The sequence below is a fragment of the Mesoplodon bidens genome (genome assembly GCF_964165515.1).
Source record: "Mesoplodon bidens genome assembly, chromosome: 20".
Classification (NCBI taxonomy): domain Eukaryota; kingdom Metazoa; phylum Chordata; class Mammalia; order Artiodactyla; family Ziphiidae; genus Mesoplodon; species Mesoplodon bidens.
In genome coordinates, this window is record NC_138181.1 from 10,963,409 (window position 1) to 10,977,603 (window position 14,195).

General features: G+C 34.5%; 1 protein-coding gene across 1 annotated transcript in view; it reads left to right on the forward strand.

Annotated features, from left to right (window-relative positions):
* LOC308608110 (disintegrin and metalloproteinase domain-containing protein 2-like) overlaps positions 1 to 14,195 on the forward strand; it is a gene marked incomplete at both ends in the record, with an annotated part of 70,143 nt that overhangs the window by 11,707 nt on the left and 44,241 nt on the right. Inside the window, 3 exons of the mRNA XM_081220785.1 lie at positions 740 to 816; positions 4,337 to 4,505; positions 9,185 to 9,241. Of these exons, the coding sequence (XP_081076911.1) occupies positions 740 to 816; positions 4,337 to 4,505; positions 9,185 to 9,241 (303 nt within the window). The remainder of the gene's footprint in view (positions 1 to 739; positions 817 to 4,336; positions 4,506 to 9,184; positions 9,242 to 14,195) is intronic.

Consider the following 14,195-nt stretch of genomic DNA (forward strand, 5'->3'; position numbering starts at 1 on the left):
TTTGACTATGGGCCACATTTTTCTTTTATTCATATATCTAATATTTTAAATCATATACTGGTGATATTCCATGATACATTGGAGAGCTTGTGATTCTTTTCTCTAAAGAGTTCTCAGGGTCAGTAAGATTGTGTTTTTTGTAGGAACATTTGCTACTTTGTGCTGCCCTGCCAAGGGGAGGCCCTCAGGTGAAAACCAGTATAACACAAAACTCAGTAAATGCAGTTTTCGTCTTTCTATTGTTGATTCCCTTCTCTCACCTTTTCTTGCCTGCCTTTGTTGTTGGAGTTTAAAAAATAATTTTTCAGAGTCTACATTTATCATTGATGAGAAGGCTAATCCAATGCAAGCTACTCTGCCATTATACTAAAGTAATCTTGAAAAGAAAAAATTATCTTTTGGGTTTATTTATTTTTTACATCTACCTTGAAAAATTAAGTCAGAAGAGTTTGAAGAAACAAGTTTTTGATGATTTTTACCTTGATCCTAATGATTGGGTTGTCATGTTTCATTTATAACAGAAAAAATCATGGAAGTGTACTTATTCTTTGGGACATGTAGGGACAGTTTTGGAAAACTGACCCAAATGTTCATCTAATGATGTTATAAATCCATTTTGGCAACAATTAGTGCTTGACACATACATATGTATGTGTGTGTGTGTGTGTGTTTTAAGTATTTGAGAATAGTGCATTTAACATGAATTATTCTAATGGAAATATATGTGTTTATTTTTCAGAACTTATGCTACTACCAAGGGTATATTGAAGGTTATCCACATTCTATGGTGATCATTAGCACATGTACTGGACTCAGGTTGTTATACATAATTTTATGGTTACAAAAAATGGAATTTTTAAGAAATAATTTTCAAATTTGAAAAATTATAATCAGAAGCTTTATTTTTAAATTAATTTTATTGGAGTATAGTTGATTTACAATGTTCTGTTAGTTTCTGCTGTACAGCAAAGTGAATCAGTTATACATATACGTATACCCACTCTTTTTTAGATTCTATTCTCATATATAGGTCATTACAGAGTATTGAGTAGAGTTCCCTGTGCTATATGGTAGGTTCTTATTAGTTATCTACTTTATATATAGTAGTGTGTGTATGTCAATTCCAATCTCCCAATTCATCCCACCCCACCTTCCTCCCTTGGTAACCGTAAGTTTGTTTTCTACATCTGTGACTCTATTTATGTTTTGTAAATAGGTTCATTTGTACCTTTTTAAAAATATTCCACATATAAGTGATATCATATGATTTTTATCTTTCTCTGTCTGACTTACTTCACTCACTTCACTCAGTATGATAATCTTTAGGTCCATAGATTTTGCTAAAAATGGCATTATTTCATTCTGTATTTATGGCTGAGTAATGTACCATTGTATATATGTACCACATCTTCTTTATCCATTTCTCTGTTGATGGACATTTAGGTTGCTTCCATGTCCTGACTATTGTAAAAAGTGCTGCAGTGAAATTTGGGGTACATGTATCTTTTCGAATTATGCTTTTCTGCAGATATATACCCAGGAGTAGGATTGTTGGATCATATAGTAGCTCTATTTTTAGTTTTTTAAGGAACCTCCATACTGTTCTCCATAGTGGCCGCACCAATTTACATTCCCACCAACAGTGTAGGAAGGTTCCCTTTTCTCCACACCCTCTCCAGTATTTATTGCTTGTAGATTTTTTGATGATGGCCATTCTGACCCATGTGAAGTGATATCCCATTGTAGTTTTGATTTGCATTTCTCTAATAATTGGTGATGTGAAGCATCTTTTCATGTGCCTCTTGGCCATCTGTATGTCTTCTTTGGAGGAATGTGTATTTAGATCTTCCACCCATTTTTTGATTGGGTTGTTTCATTTTTTGATATTGAGCGTATGAGCTGTTTGCATATTTTGGAGATTAATCCCTTGTCGGTCGTTTCATTTGCAAATATTTTCTACCATTTTGTGGATGGTCTTTTTGTTTTGTTGATGGTTTCCTTTGCTGTGTAAAAGCCTTTGAGTTTAATTAGGTCTCATTTGTCTATTTTTGTTATTATTTTCATTACTCTAGGAGGTAGATCAGAAAAAGATCTTGCTTCGATTTATGTCAGAGAGTGTTCTGCCTATGTTTTCCTCTAAGAGTTTTATAGTATCCAGTCTTACATTTAGGTCTTTAATCCATTTTGAGTTTATTTTTGTGTATGGTGTTAGGGAGTGTTCTAATTTCATTCTTTTACATGTAGCGGTCCAGTTTTCCCAGCACCACTTATTGAAGAGACTGTCTTTTCTCCATTTTATATTCTTGCCTCCTTTTTCATAGATTAGGTGACCATAGGTGCATAGGTTTATATCTGGACTTTCTAGCCTGTTCCATTGATCTATATTTGTGTTATTGTGCCAGTACCATACTGTCTTGATTACTGTAGCTTTGTAGTATTGTCTGAAATCAGGGAACCTGATTCCTCTAGTCCATTTTTCTTTCTCAAGATTGCTTTGGCTATTTGGGGTCTTTTGTGTTTTCATATAAATTATGAAATTTTTTGTTCTAGTTCTGTGAAAAATGCCATTGGTTGTTTGATAGAGATTGCATTGAATCTGTAGATTGCTTTGGGTAGTATAGTCATTTTCACAATATTGATTGTTCCAATCTAAGAACATGTTATATCTCTCTATCTGTTTGTGTCATCTTTGATTTCTTTCATCAGTATCTTACAGTTTTCTGAATATAGGTCTTTTGCCTCCTTAGGTAGGTTAATTGCTAGGTACTTTATTCTTATTGATGTGATGGTAAATGGCATTGTTTCCTCAATTTCTCTTTCTGAGCTTTCATCAGTAGTGTATAGGAATGCAACAGATTTCTGCACATTAATTTTGTATCCTGTGACTTTACCAAATTCATTGATGAGCCCTAGTAGTTTTCTGGTGGCATCTTTAGGATTTTCTATGTATAGTATCATGTCATCTGCAGACAGTTTAACTTCTTTTCCAATTTGTATTTCTTTTTCTTCTCTGATTGCCATGGCTAGGACTTCCAAACTATGTTGAATGAAAGTGGAGAGAGTGGACATCCTTGTCTTGTTCCTGATCTTAGAGGAAATGCTTTCAGTTTTTCACTGTTGAGAATGATGTTTGCTGTGGGTTTGTCATATATGGCCTTCATTATGTTGAGGTAGGTTCCCTCTATGCCCACTTTCTGGAAAGTTTTTATCATATATGGGTGTTGAATTTTGTCAAAAGCCTTTTCTGCATCTACTGAGATGATCATATTGTTTTTATTCTTCAGTTTGTTAATGTGGTGTATCACACTGATTGGTTTACGTATGTTGAAGAATCCTTGCATCATTGGGATAAATCCCACTTGATCATGGTGTATGATTCTTTTAATGTGTTGTTGGATTTGGTTAGCTAGTATTTTGTTGAGGATTTTTGCATCTATGTTCATCAGTGATATTGACCTGTAATTTGTGTGTGTGTGTGTGTGTGTGTGTGTGTGTGATACCTTTGTCTGGTTTTGGTATCAGGGTGATGGTGGCCTCATAGAATGAGTTTCTGAGTGTTACTTTCTCTGCCATTTTTTGGAATGGTTTGAGAAGGACATGTGTTAGCTCTTCTCTAAGTGTTTGATAGAATTCGCCTGTGAAGCCATCTGGTCCTGGACTTTTGTTTGTTGGAAGTTTTAAAATCACTGTTTCAATTTCAGTACTTGTGAGTGGTCTGTTTATATTTTCTATTTCTTCCTGGTTCAGTCTTGGAGGGTTGTATCTTTCTAAGAATTTGTCCGTTTCTTCTAGGCTGTTCATTTTATTGGCATATAATTGCTTGTAGTAGTCTCTTATGATCCTTTGTATTTCTATGGTGTCAGTTTCAACTTCTCCTTTTTCTTTCTAGTTGTATTAATTTGAGTCCTCTCCCTTTTTTTTCTTCATGAGGCTGGCTAAAGGTTTATCAATTTTATTTATCTTCTCAAAGAACCAGCTTTTAGTTTCCGTGATCTTTGCTAAGTTATAAAGTGAGGCATGGCTTATAGTGGGAAATTGTCATTGGAAAAGCACAGCATGGAGACTTTTGTACTGTCTCCTACTCTTCTCCTAAATTAAGATTTTTTAGTGTATGTGGAGACCACAGAGTACTAATAGCTTGGTAAATACCAATAGCATTACTACTCTGTTCCACTCAGTAAATTTGTGGATACTCGGTAACTTTTTCTTACTTCACCACATATGGCTAAGAATGAAAATAACCTGCATACTATTAAAAAAAACTGATTGTGTCATTTTATTGACTTTGTGAAAAATGAACTATTTTATTTATTCACTTAGTTTTTGGAATTTTTAGGGGCTTACTACAATTTGAAAATGTAAGTTATGGAATTGAGCCCTTGGAGCCTTCAGTTGGTTTTGAACATGTGATTTATCAAATAAAACATAGGAATACAAGTGCTTCTTTATATGCTGAGAAGGATAGTGAGTCAAGAGAAAAGCCCTATAAAATACAAATTATAGAGGTAAGTGATCAATTGAATAAGCTATATAGTTATTACTATGCAGCAATATAAAAAATGTATTTTTTCTGATAAAAACTTATTTACATTAACATATGTATATGAGAGAGAGAAAGAGAGAGAGAGTGATACCAGAAACTTCATAACATATTGTAAGTCTTAAAACTAGTCATTCAGTTTTCCAGAACACCAAGATGGCATTTTCTGCTGTTAGTGGCATTTTTCCCTGTGATCCAGACCTTTGTTGTCTGCAGATGCTCTCCTTTCTCCATATCCATTATATCAAAGTTTTGATATAATAAACATAAGTGACATTCACATAAATTCACATAAAATGAAGATACTTTTCTAGGATGCTGAGAAGAATCACTAGTGTCTTTTAAGGCAACTGCCTCAGGGTAGGCCATTACATTTTCCTTATATCCTTATCCAGGGATGGAGAGACTGCTTCTACTGGCAAAGAAGACTCATCAGAATTTAGAAGTTTAGGGACTTCCCTGGTGGCACCGTAGTTAGGAATCCGCCTGCCAATGCAGGGGACATGGTTTCAATCCCTGGTCTGGGAAGATCCCACATGCCATGAAGCAACTAAGCCCATATGCCACAACTACTGAGCCTGCACTCTAGAGCTCACGAGCCACAACTACTGAGCCCGTGTGCCACAGCTACTGAAGCCCGCATGCCTAGAGCCTGTGCTCCGCAACAGGAGAAGCCACCACAATGAGAAGCCCGTGCACAACAACAAAGAGTAGCCCCCACTGGCCACAACTAGAGAAAGCCCACGCACAGCAATGAAGAACCAACACAGCCTAAATAAATAAATAAACAAACAAACAAACAAGTAAATAAATAAATAATTAATTAATTATAAAAAATAGAATTTAGGGGTTTAGTGACCCCAGCTTCATCAGAGTTTCCCATATACCCCCATTCCAATTTTTAGGATCTTATTTCCTCCAGTAGACACCCTGTGAGGGTGGAAATTCAATTTGTGTTGTAGTTCATCCACTCACAAAATGAGATTCTGGGTTTGGTTTTCAACAATCTCAGCTCTGCACCAACAGTGGCTAAGGGTATTTTTCAAGAAAGACACCTATCCAAGGAAACAGAACCAACAGAATATATGTATATGTGTGTGTGTGTGTATACACACACATATATATTTGATGGAAACACACACACACACAAAGAGAGGGAGAATGAGAGGATTTAGAGTAGACTGTAGACTGGCAGGCTGGAGACAAGGGAAGAGTTGTATTCAAGTCTAAAGGCAGTCAGCTGGAAGGATTCTTTCTTGCTTAAAAGGTAGTCTTTGTTCTAATAAGGCCTTCAACTAATCAGATGAGCTCCACACATATTATGAAGGGTAATCTACTCCACTAAAAGTCCACCAATTTAAATGTTTATCTTATCCAAAATCATTTTCACAGAGACATCCAGAGTAATTTCTGAACAAAAATCTGGGCATTCTGGCCCAGGCAAGTTCACAGAAAAAATTAACCATCACACCAGGTGTACAAAATTTATTTCATATTTCCTCCAAAAGTTTTATTCTTTAATCTCTTACATTTCAATATATGATCCAATTTAATTTAATTTTTGTATGGAGTGAAGGAGGGCTCTAAGTTCATCATTTTTCATATACATATCTAGTTTTCCCAACACCATTTGTTGAAAAGACTCATGTTTGTTCCACTGAATCTTCATGGCCCTTTTTTTCAAACATCAGTTGACCATAGATGTTAGGGATTATTTCTGCACCTGCAATAATACTCCATTGATCTTATGTCTATTCTTATGCCAGAGCCACACTTTTTACTACTATGCCTTTGAAATAAGTTTTGGAATTAGTAAGTGTACATCCTTCAGTAATGTTCTTTTTCAAGATTGTTTTGGCTATTCTTGATACTGTCAATCTCCAAATAAATTTTAAAATTCACTTATTTTCAATTCCCTGAAAAAGCAAGCTGGGATTCTGTTGATTCTGTAGATTAATCTTGGAAATATTGCCACTTAACAATATTAACTCGTCCTATCCATGAACATTGAGTAACTTTTTGTTTTTAGGTCTTCTTTAATTTTTTACCACAATCTTTTGTATAGTTGTCTGCAAGTTGTCAGCCAAACTTCTTATGTTAAATTTATTTCTACAAATTTTGTCATTTATATGCTATTTCATATTTAAAATTTTATTTCAAATTTGGATTTCTCATTATTCATGTTTGGAAATGATTGACTTTTGTATACTGATTTCATATTCTGCAAACTTGTTTAAATTGGGTATTAGTTTTTTATTGTACTTTTTGTAGTTTTCTAAGTATAAGATGATGTCATCTTAAATAAAGATTATGTTCTTCCTTTTCAATTATGAAAAGGAAGAAAAAAATTGTCTTGGACCAATTTTAAGAAGAAAGTCCACCACTATTAAGTATAATGTTAATGGTGAAATAATATAAAATCTTTCTGGAATTTTCAACTCACTTTACTCTCTGATAAAATTCTCCTGCTTCACTTTCTATCTCGCTTTCTCTGACTATTCCTTATACACTCATGTTCTAGATAATGATATTTCTTGTGTTATGTCTCAGGTTTTTGTTTGTCTTGTATATTTTTTCACGGCTTTATCTACTGTGATTTATAGATCTCCCACTCTTATTCCAATTTTTTCTGAGTTATTGTTCTTACATTGGACATAATGACTGCCCAAGTTAAACAAAATACACAAACACACACATTAACTATCTACCTATTTATCTATTTATCTGTCTATATCGTCTGTCATCTATCATCATCTTCATGTCCCTCTCACTTCCTGAATATTCTTACCAGTGGGCTTTGGTATCTTTTAACTTTAACTTTTTAATCCAACTATATTGCAATTGGATCATTTAGTAGTGTTCTCCAATCTTCTTCCCTAGCTCCAATTCTTTAGTGTTTATTTGACCAAAGCAAACTTTCATGCAATTGATGTCAACTTTATATAGCACATTTCCAAGAAATTGGTTTTCTTTATTGGCTACTTTCATTTACTAAATAAAATAGCTTTTGAGGTCTTCTGAAATCTTAACACCTGCCCACCTTCCCAATATACAGATTTCTTGGCATTCTTTTATGCATCTTTGTCTTAAATTTTTAATTATTTTGCTAAAACGGACTATATCTTTTCCCCATGAAAGCTTATTGTCCAGTAAATAAATGAATAAATTATAATCAGCTAAATATCATCAATCCCTGTCTCAAAGATGAAAATAAACAAGGATTACTTCAGGAAATGTAAGTCAACTAACACTTATGTTGCTTAAAACAAAGAAATAGCTTTGAATCCCTCAAACCATTAATATTTTGTTAGTTTCAATTAATATAAATGTTTATTTTTCTCCTCGAATAAAGTTCATTTCCTTGTTTAGGCACTTCAATGAAACTTTGGAATCCTATAAGCAAAACTATCATGAAGCATTCGGTGCTTCCTTTTGGATGGAAATGAAAATAAACCAATTAGACCATAAGGGGATTTCATTTGCATTAAAAAAAAACAAAAAACAAAAAAGAATCCCTCAAGTCTCCAAGGTTTTAAAAGAAAATTTTTAAATGGAGGGAAAAAATGAATGATCATTCACCCCTAAATTTGTCTTACTGACCTATTGACTTTTTTTCCTTTAAATTACTATAATCTTCACTTTTCTCTGCTAAATCCTGGATTTGTTTTTCTCTATTGCTCCTCTTTATATTAAGGAAAATGGTTTAACTAAAATGTGATAGTTTTGAACTTTCAAAGGATTAAATACCAGTGTAAAAAGAAAAAAAATTCAGGCATTAAAATACACATAATAAAAGTTTTCTCAATTTTTGAAATTTGATCCTCCTTTTCTGCTTCTATAAATTTGTCCAGTGCTTATATGTGGTATGCTATTGTAGTAACAAACTATTTTGAGTTAACTGCACTACAGTCTTAAAGTGCCCACAAAGACTGTCTTCCAAATTTTCCCTAGTACATTCCTCCTAGGTTAACTTCATGTAGAAATAATGATGAACATAAGTAATATTTTATTAAACGTAGTTACAACAATTATAACTTGTTGGCAGAGTGTAAGTCACACAGACCATAAGCCCATCAGGCCTCACATTTGTGCCTAATTTAACCACTGTGGTCTAATTAAATGACATCATAACCAGATTCCACATCCTGAAATATCTATGGTGCAGTTTAAGAAACCCAGTCATTTTGTTTCTCTGTTGCTCACTTTTTTCTGTGGTGATTTATACAAGGATTAGCTTTATCCTTCAGATGAAATCCCACCCCTCTAAACACAGAGATGTGCCCCTACTCTTTCAAGGCCATAGATAAAATCATACAGCATAATAATGTATAATGGAATCATTAAACGAACATAAATATACACATAATGGCAAGTCAAGGGAAGAATTTCCTCAGGGAAAAGAATCATATGAGTAGCCCAGTACCAGTGAGGATATGGAGGATGGAAGGTAGAGGAAAGTTATTTTCTGAGTAAATTAAGTGATTGATCAGGTGCGAAAGACATGACAAAGGCAATATTCTGAAAATGATTTCTATTTTCATATAGAAAACTGAATTTTCAATGTTGAATTTGTGAAGTAGTATATTACTTAAAATAATTAAATGATTCTTCAATTTTTATCTAAAGTTTGTGATTTTTTTTCAGCCACTTGCAGACTTCTCTCAGTATATAGAAATGCACGTTGTAGTTGAAAAAAATTTAGTAAGTATACTTTCACTTATTTGTCTTATGTTAATTTATATTAGCAATGGGAGGTTATAAAAAGTGTTGGAATAAATTTTTAACACAGGACAATAAATAATAATTTTTGCTTTATCTCTGCCTTAATGAATTTAAATTACTAGTATCAGTAGTAAATTGGAAATCAAATCTCTATTAGTTTATTTTTAATTTCATATAATTAACATATTAAAACATGTTACCTATAAAATAGTTTTAGTAATTTTTATTCATCATTCCCATACCCATAATGTCTAATAACCTTTGATCTTTTACTGTCTCCATAATCTTGCCTTTTTCAGAAGATCATACAGTTGAAATGTACAGTATGTAGTTGTTACAGATTGGCTTCTTTACCTTGGTAACATGCATTTAACTTTACTACATGCCTTATCATGGCTTGAGAGCTAATTTCTTTTTAGTACTGAGTAATATTGCATTGTCTGTATGTACCACAGTTTATTTATCCATTCATCTACTAAAGGACATCTTGGTTGCTTCCAATTTTGGCAGATGAATCAAGCTGCTATTAACATCCATTCACAGGTTTTTGTATTGACATATTTTAACTCCTTTGGGTAAATATCAAGCAGCATGATTGCTGCATCATATGGTAACAGTAGGTTTTTTTGTTTGATTTTTTTGTGAGAAACTGCCAGACTGTCTTCCAAAGTGCCTGTTGCATTTTGCATTCAGCACTTTAAATATATCATCCCCTAGTCTTCTGTCCTCTAAAGTTTTTGCTAAGAAATTGGCTAGTAATCTTAGTTCACCCCTTTTATGTGGTTAGTTACTTTTCTCTTGCTGCCTTCAATATTAATATTCTGTTTAGCTTTTGACAGTTTGATTATAATTTGTCTTGGTGTGGGTCTCTTTGGCTTTATCCTTCTTAGAATTTAAGCTTAAGGATTTGTGTGTTCATGTGGTTATTCAGATTTGGCAAGCTTTTGGCCATTATATCTTAAAATAATCTCTCTTCTTCTTCTGGGATTCCCTTAAGTCATATATTGTTCTGCATAATGGTATCCCACAAGCCCCTCCTTTTTTTTCTTTCTGGTTCTCAGACTCAATAATTTCAGTTACCCTCTTCTCAAGTTTACTGCTTCTTTCTTCTGACCCTTTAAATCTACTGTTGAATCCTTCTACTCAATTTTCAGGTCAGTTATTGCATTTTTCAATGCCAGAATTTGTTTGGTTTCTTTTTATAATTTCTATATCTTTGTTGATATTTTCATTTTATTCATATATCATTTTCCTGACTTACCTTCATTCTTTTTGTTTTCCTTTAGCTCTTTGAGCCTATTTTAGACAGTTGTTTTAAAGACTTTGTCTAGTATGTCTCTATGTCCTCAGGAATGGTTTGTGCCAATTTATTTCCTTCATTTGGGCCATGCTTTTTTTCTTTGTTTGCCTTGTAACATAGACTGAATGTTTCTGTTCCTCTAAAATTTATACTACTGCACAGTGATGGTACTGGGAAGTGGAGCCTTTGGGAGTGGCTTAGGTCACGAAGGTGGAGCCCTCATGAATGGGATTAGTGCCCTTATAAAAGAGAGGCCAGAGAGCTCCCTCACCTCTTCTACCATGTGAGGACAGAGCAGGAAGATGGCAAGATGGCCATCTCTGAACCAGGGAGCATGTTCTCATCAGACACAGGGTATGCTGGAAACCTAATCTTTAAACTTTCTGGCCTCCATAACTGTGAGAAATAAATGTTTGTTGTTTGAGCACCCAGTCTATGGTGTTTTTGTTAGGGCAGCTCAAACTGACTAAGACACTGTGATTTTTGTTGAAAATTCAGCATTTGATAAAATAACCAGGTGACACAGAAAACAGCCATTCAGGCACCTTCCAGACAGGTCAGAACATTGCAGATAAGGTCTTCTCTGCTCCACCTGGTATAAGGGAGGGAATTGGGAAATGGACTACCATTTCCTCCAGATTAAACCATGCCACACTGGGGAAGGGAATAGGGCATAGGGGAGTGAAAACACCACAAAATTTCCTGTCATTTTCAAGATGTTTTTTTCTTGATTGGACATTTGTAGACCTTTGAATGTTTTCCTGAGGTTTTCTGGAGGTTCCAATGAGGTTATTTCAGCCAGTTTCTGGTTGTCTTTTGACGTTTCCAGAGAAAAATGAAGGCTTGGTGTTTTCTAGTTCTCCATTTTGCTGACTCCACTCCCATGAAGGATAATTTTTAATTATTTGTTGTCATCATTTTACAAAGACTACTTTAAAATCTTTGTCAGATAATTCTAACAAGTGATGTACTTTGGTGTTGACATGTATTGACTGACGTTTCTCCCTCAAGTTGTGATTTTGGTTCTTGGTATGGCAAATTGTTTTCAGTTGCTTTCTGGAAATTTTGACTATTACGTTACACAGTTCTTCATTCTACTTAAATCTTTTATTGTGTTCATTCAGACTCCTTAGTTGTAGCACCTAAGTCCTGACCAAGTTATATGGGTTGAATTCAATGACAAAAGTTCTCAGAGCCTTCAAAGGGCTATTTTGGTCTTCTTGGTTCAGTCGCTGTTTCTGCGGGTCCCAGTGATAATTGCCTGTCCTGCCTGCAGGAGTGGAAGGACCTTCCCCCATCTCCTCCTTTTGCCTCTGAGTGGACTATTGTAGATGGTGGGCCTGTGCAGGTGGAAAGTGTCTCCCTGGTCCACCCAGTGCCAGTGGGACTCTTGTACTGTTTGTGCATGTGGGAGTTGCTTCCCAGGGTCATTCTGCCTAGTGTTTCTAGGTAGGTACAGGAGACATCAAGCCTGTGGGGGTGGAGATATTTTGTCAGAGAGTTTCACTCTTCCCTGCTGATACTGCCAATAGGACCAAATGGCTGTTTCCTGGTCCAGGCCACCTGTTGTCTCAAGCTCGTTAATGAGAAGTTCCATGCTGTGGTGCAAAGGTTACTATCTAGGCATCACAGTGTTAATGGGTTTCTCATTCCATTTCTACCTGGACTACTTTTTTGCCACTGGATGGGGTGTTGGGAATTGCTGAGAAGCTATGTTGTTCTTCCATTCCTAGCATACCTGTACGGGTACCTTCTTACTTCCACCTTTTAGAGACTTCCTATGATTTTTTTGTTATATTATTTCAGGGTTTATACTTTTTTATAATTTTGATCAGCTTGGAGGAACAGGGAGAGATGAGTTTATACCACCCTTTCTTGAAATTTAAATTATTGTCTTTTGTGGGAATTCCTTGATGGCCCAGTGGTTAGGATGCAGGCTTTTTCACTGCCAGGGGCCCAGGTTTGACCCCTGGTTGGCGAACTAAGATCCCGCAAGCCGCTTGGCCAAAAAAGAAAAAAAATAAAAAAGGATAAATTACTGTCTTTTGCAAGTTTTTTTAAACTAATTTTAGAGAAGAAAAGACAAGATATTTATTGTTTTATACTTTGCTATTGCTAGTACCAATGTTCTTTATTATACTTATGTAGATATGAGTTACTGTTTTGTGTCATCTTTTCAACCTGAGAATTTCCTGATTATTATCATTTCTTGCCTTATTATTTCTGGCAGAGCAGCTCTGCTATCACTGACTTCTCTCTCTCTCTCTCTCTCTCTCTCTCTTTAAAATTTGAGAATGGCTTTCTGTTGCCTTTACTTATGAAGAATAGTTTTGCTGAGTATAGAATTCTTGCTTGAGAGTATTTTGTAGTAGCACTTTGAATTTGTAACCCCACCTGGTCTCCATTGATTCTAACGAGAAGTCAGCTCTTAACCTTGCTGTGCTTCTCCTATAGGTGATATACCAGTTTTTTCTTCTCATTATAAAGATTTTCTCCTTGTGGCTGTTGTCCAGTAACTACAACTATGATGTGTCTATGTGTCATTGTCTTTGATTTTATCTTACTTGAAGTTTGTTGAGCCTAAGTAATGCGTAGATTAGTGATTTTCATTGTTTGGGAGTTTTTAGCTATTATTTACTCAAGTTTTGTATTTTTGTTTTTGTTTGTTTTGTTTTGTTTTGTGATCATTTCTATCTCTCCTCTCCTTCTAAGATGCTCATTATGTAAATGTGTATTTGCTTTATGGTGTCAAACAGGTGTCTGAGATTCTGTTCACTTCTTTCTTGTTTTTCCTTTCTGTTCTTTATGTTGAATAATTTCTATTGATACATTATTATTTTCATTTATTCTTTCTGCTAGTGAGCTCATATAATTTTAGTTATTATATTTTCAACTCAAGTATCTATTTAATTCTTTTTTACAATTTTATAATTATTATTTGCTTTTTCTATTTTACTCAGGTTTATTGAGATATAATTGACACATAACTGTGTAAGTTTAATGTGTATGTGTTGACTTGATACATTTATAAATTACAAAATGATTACCACTATAGTATTGGCTACCACGTCCATCCCATCACATAATTAATTTTCATTTCTGTTTTGTGGTGAGAACATTTAAGATCTACTCTCTTAGCAACATTCAAGTATATGATGCAGTGTTACTAGCCATCATCACCAAGCTGTACATTATAATGTATAATTTATATTCTTTACTGATACTCTCTTTTTTACGAGTCAATGTCATCATTCCTTTACTTCTTTAAACATGGTTCCTTTCAGTTCCATGTTTACTGTAGTTGCTTTTAAGTTTCGTGTGCTAAATCCAGTAAGGTCTACCTCATAGTTTCTAATGACTGCATTTTCAAATATATGGGTAACATTGTTTTATTGTGCTTACTATTTTTTAAATTCTTGTTTCTACTTTTAAGCCAGGATTTTTGTGGTTGACCTCGGGTGAACATATCTTAGTGGTCAGCCAATGACTGGTCAGAGGCTGTGCTCCAACATTTGAGCTAGTAGGCTTCTACCGTTTGCAAATGGATTTGTCTGTTTGGGAAAGTATTCAATTTTCATGCAATTTTCAAGTCAGGTAGGTTTTGATTTTTATAGGACTTTCTCACATCTCCTC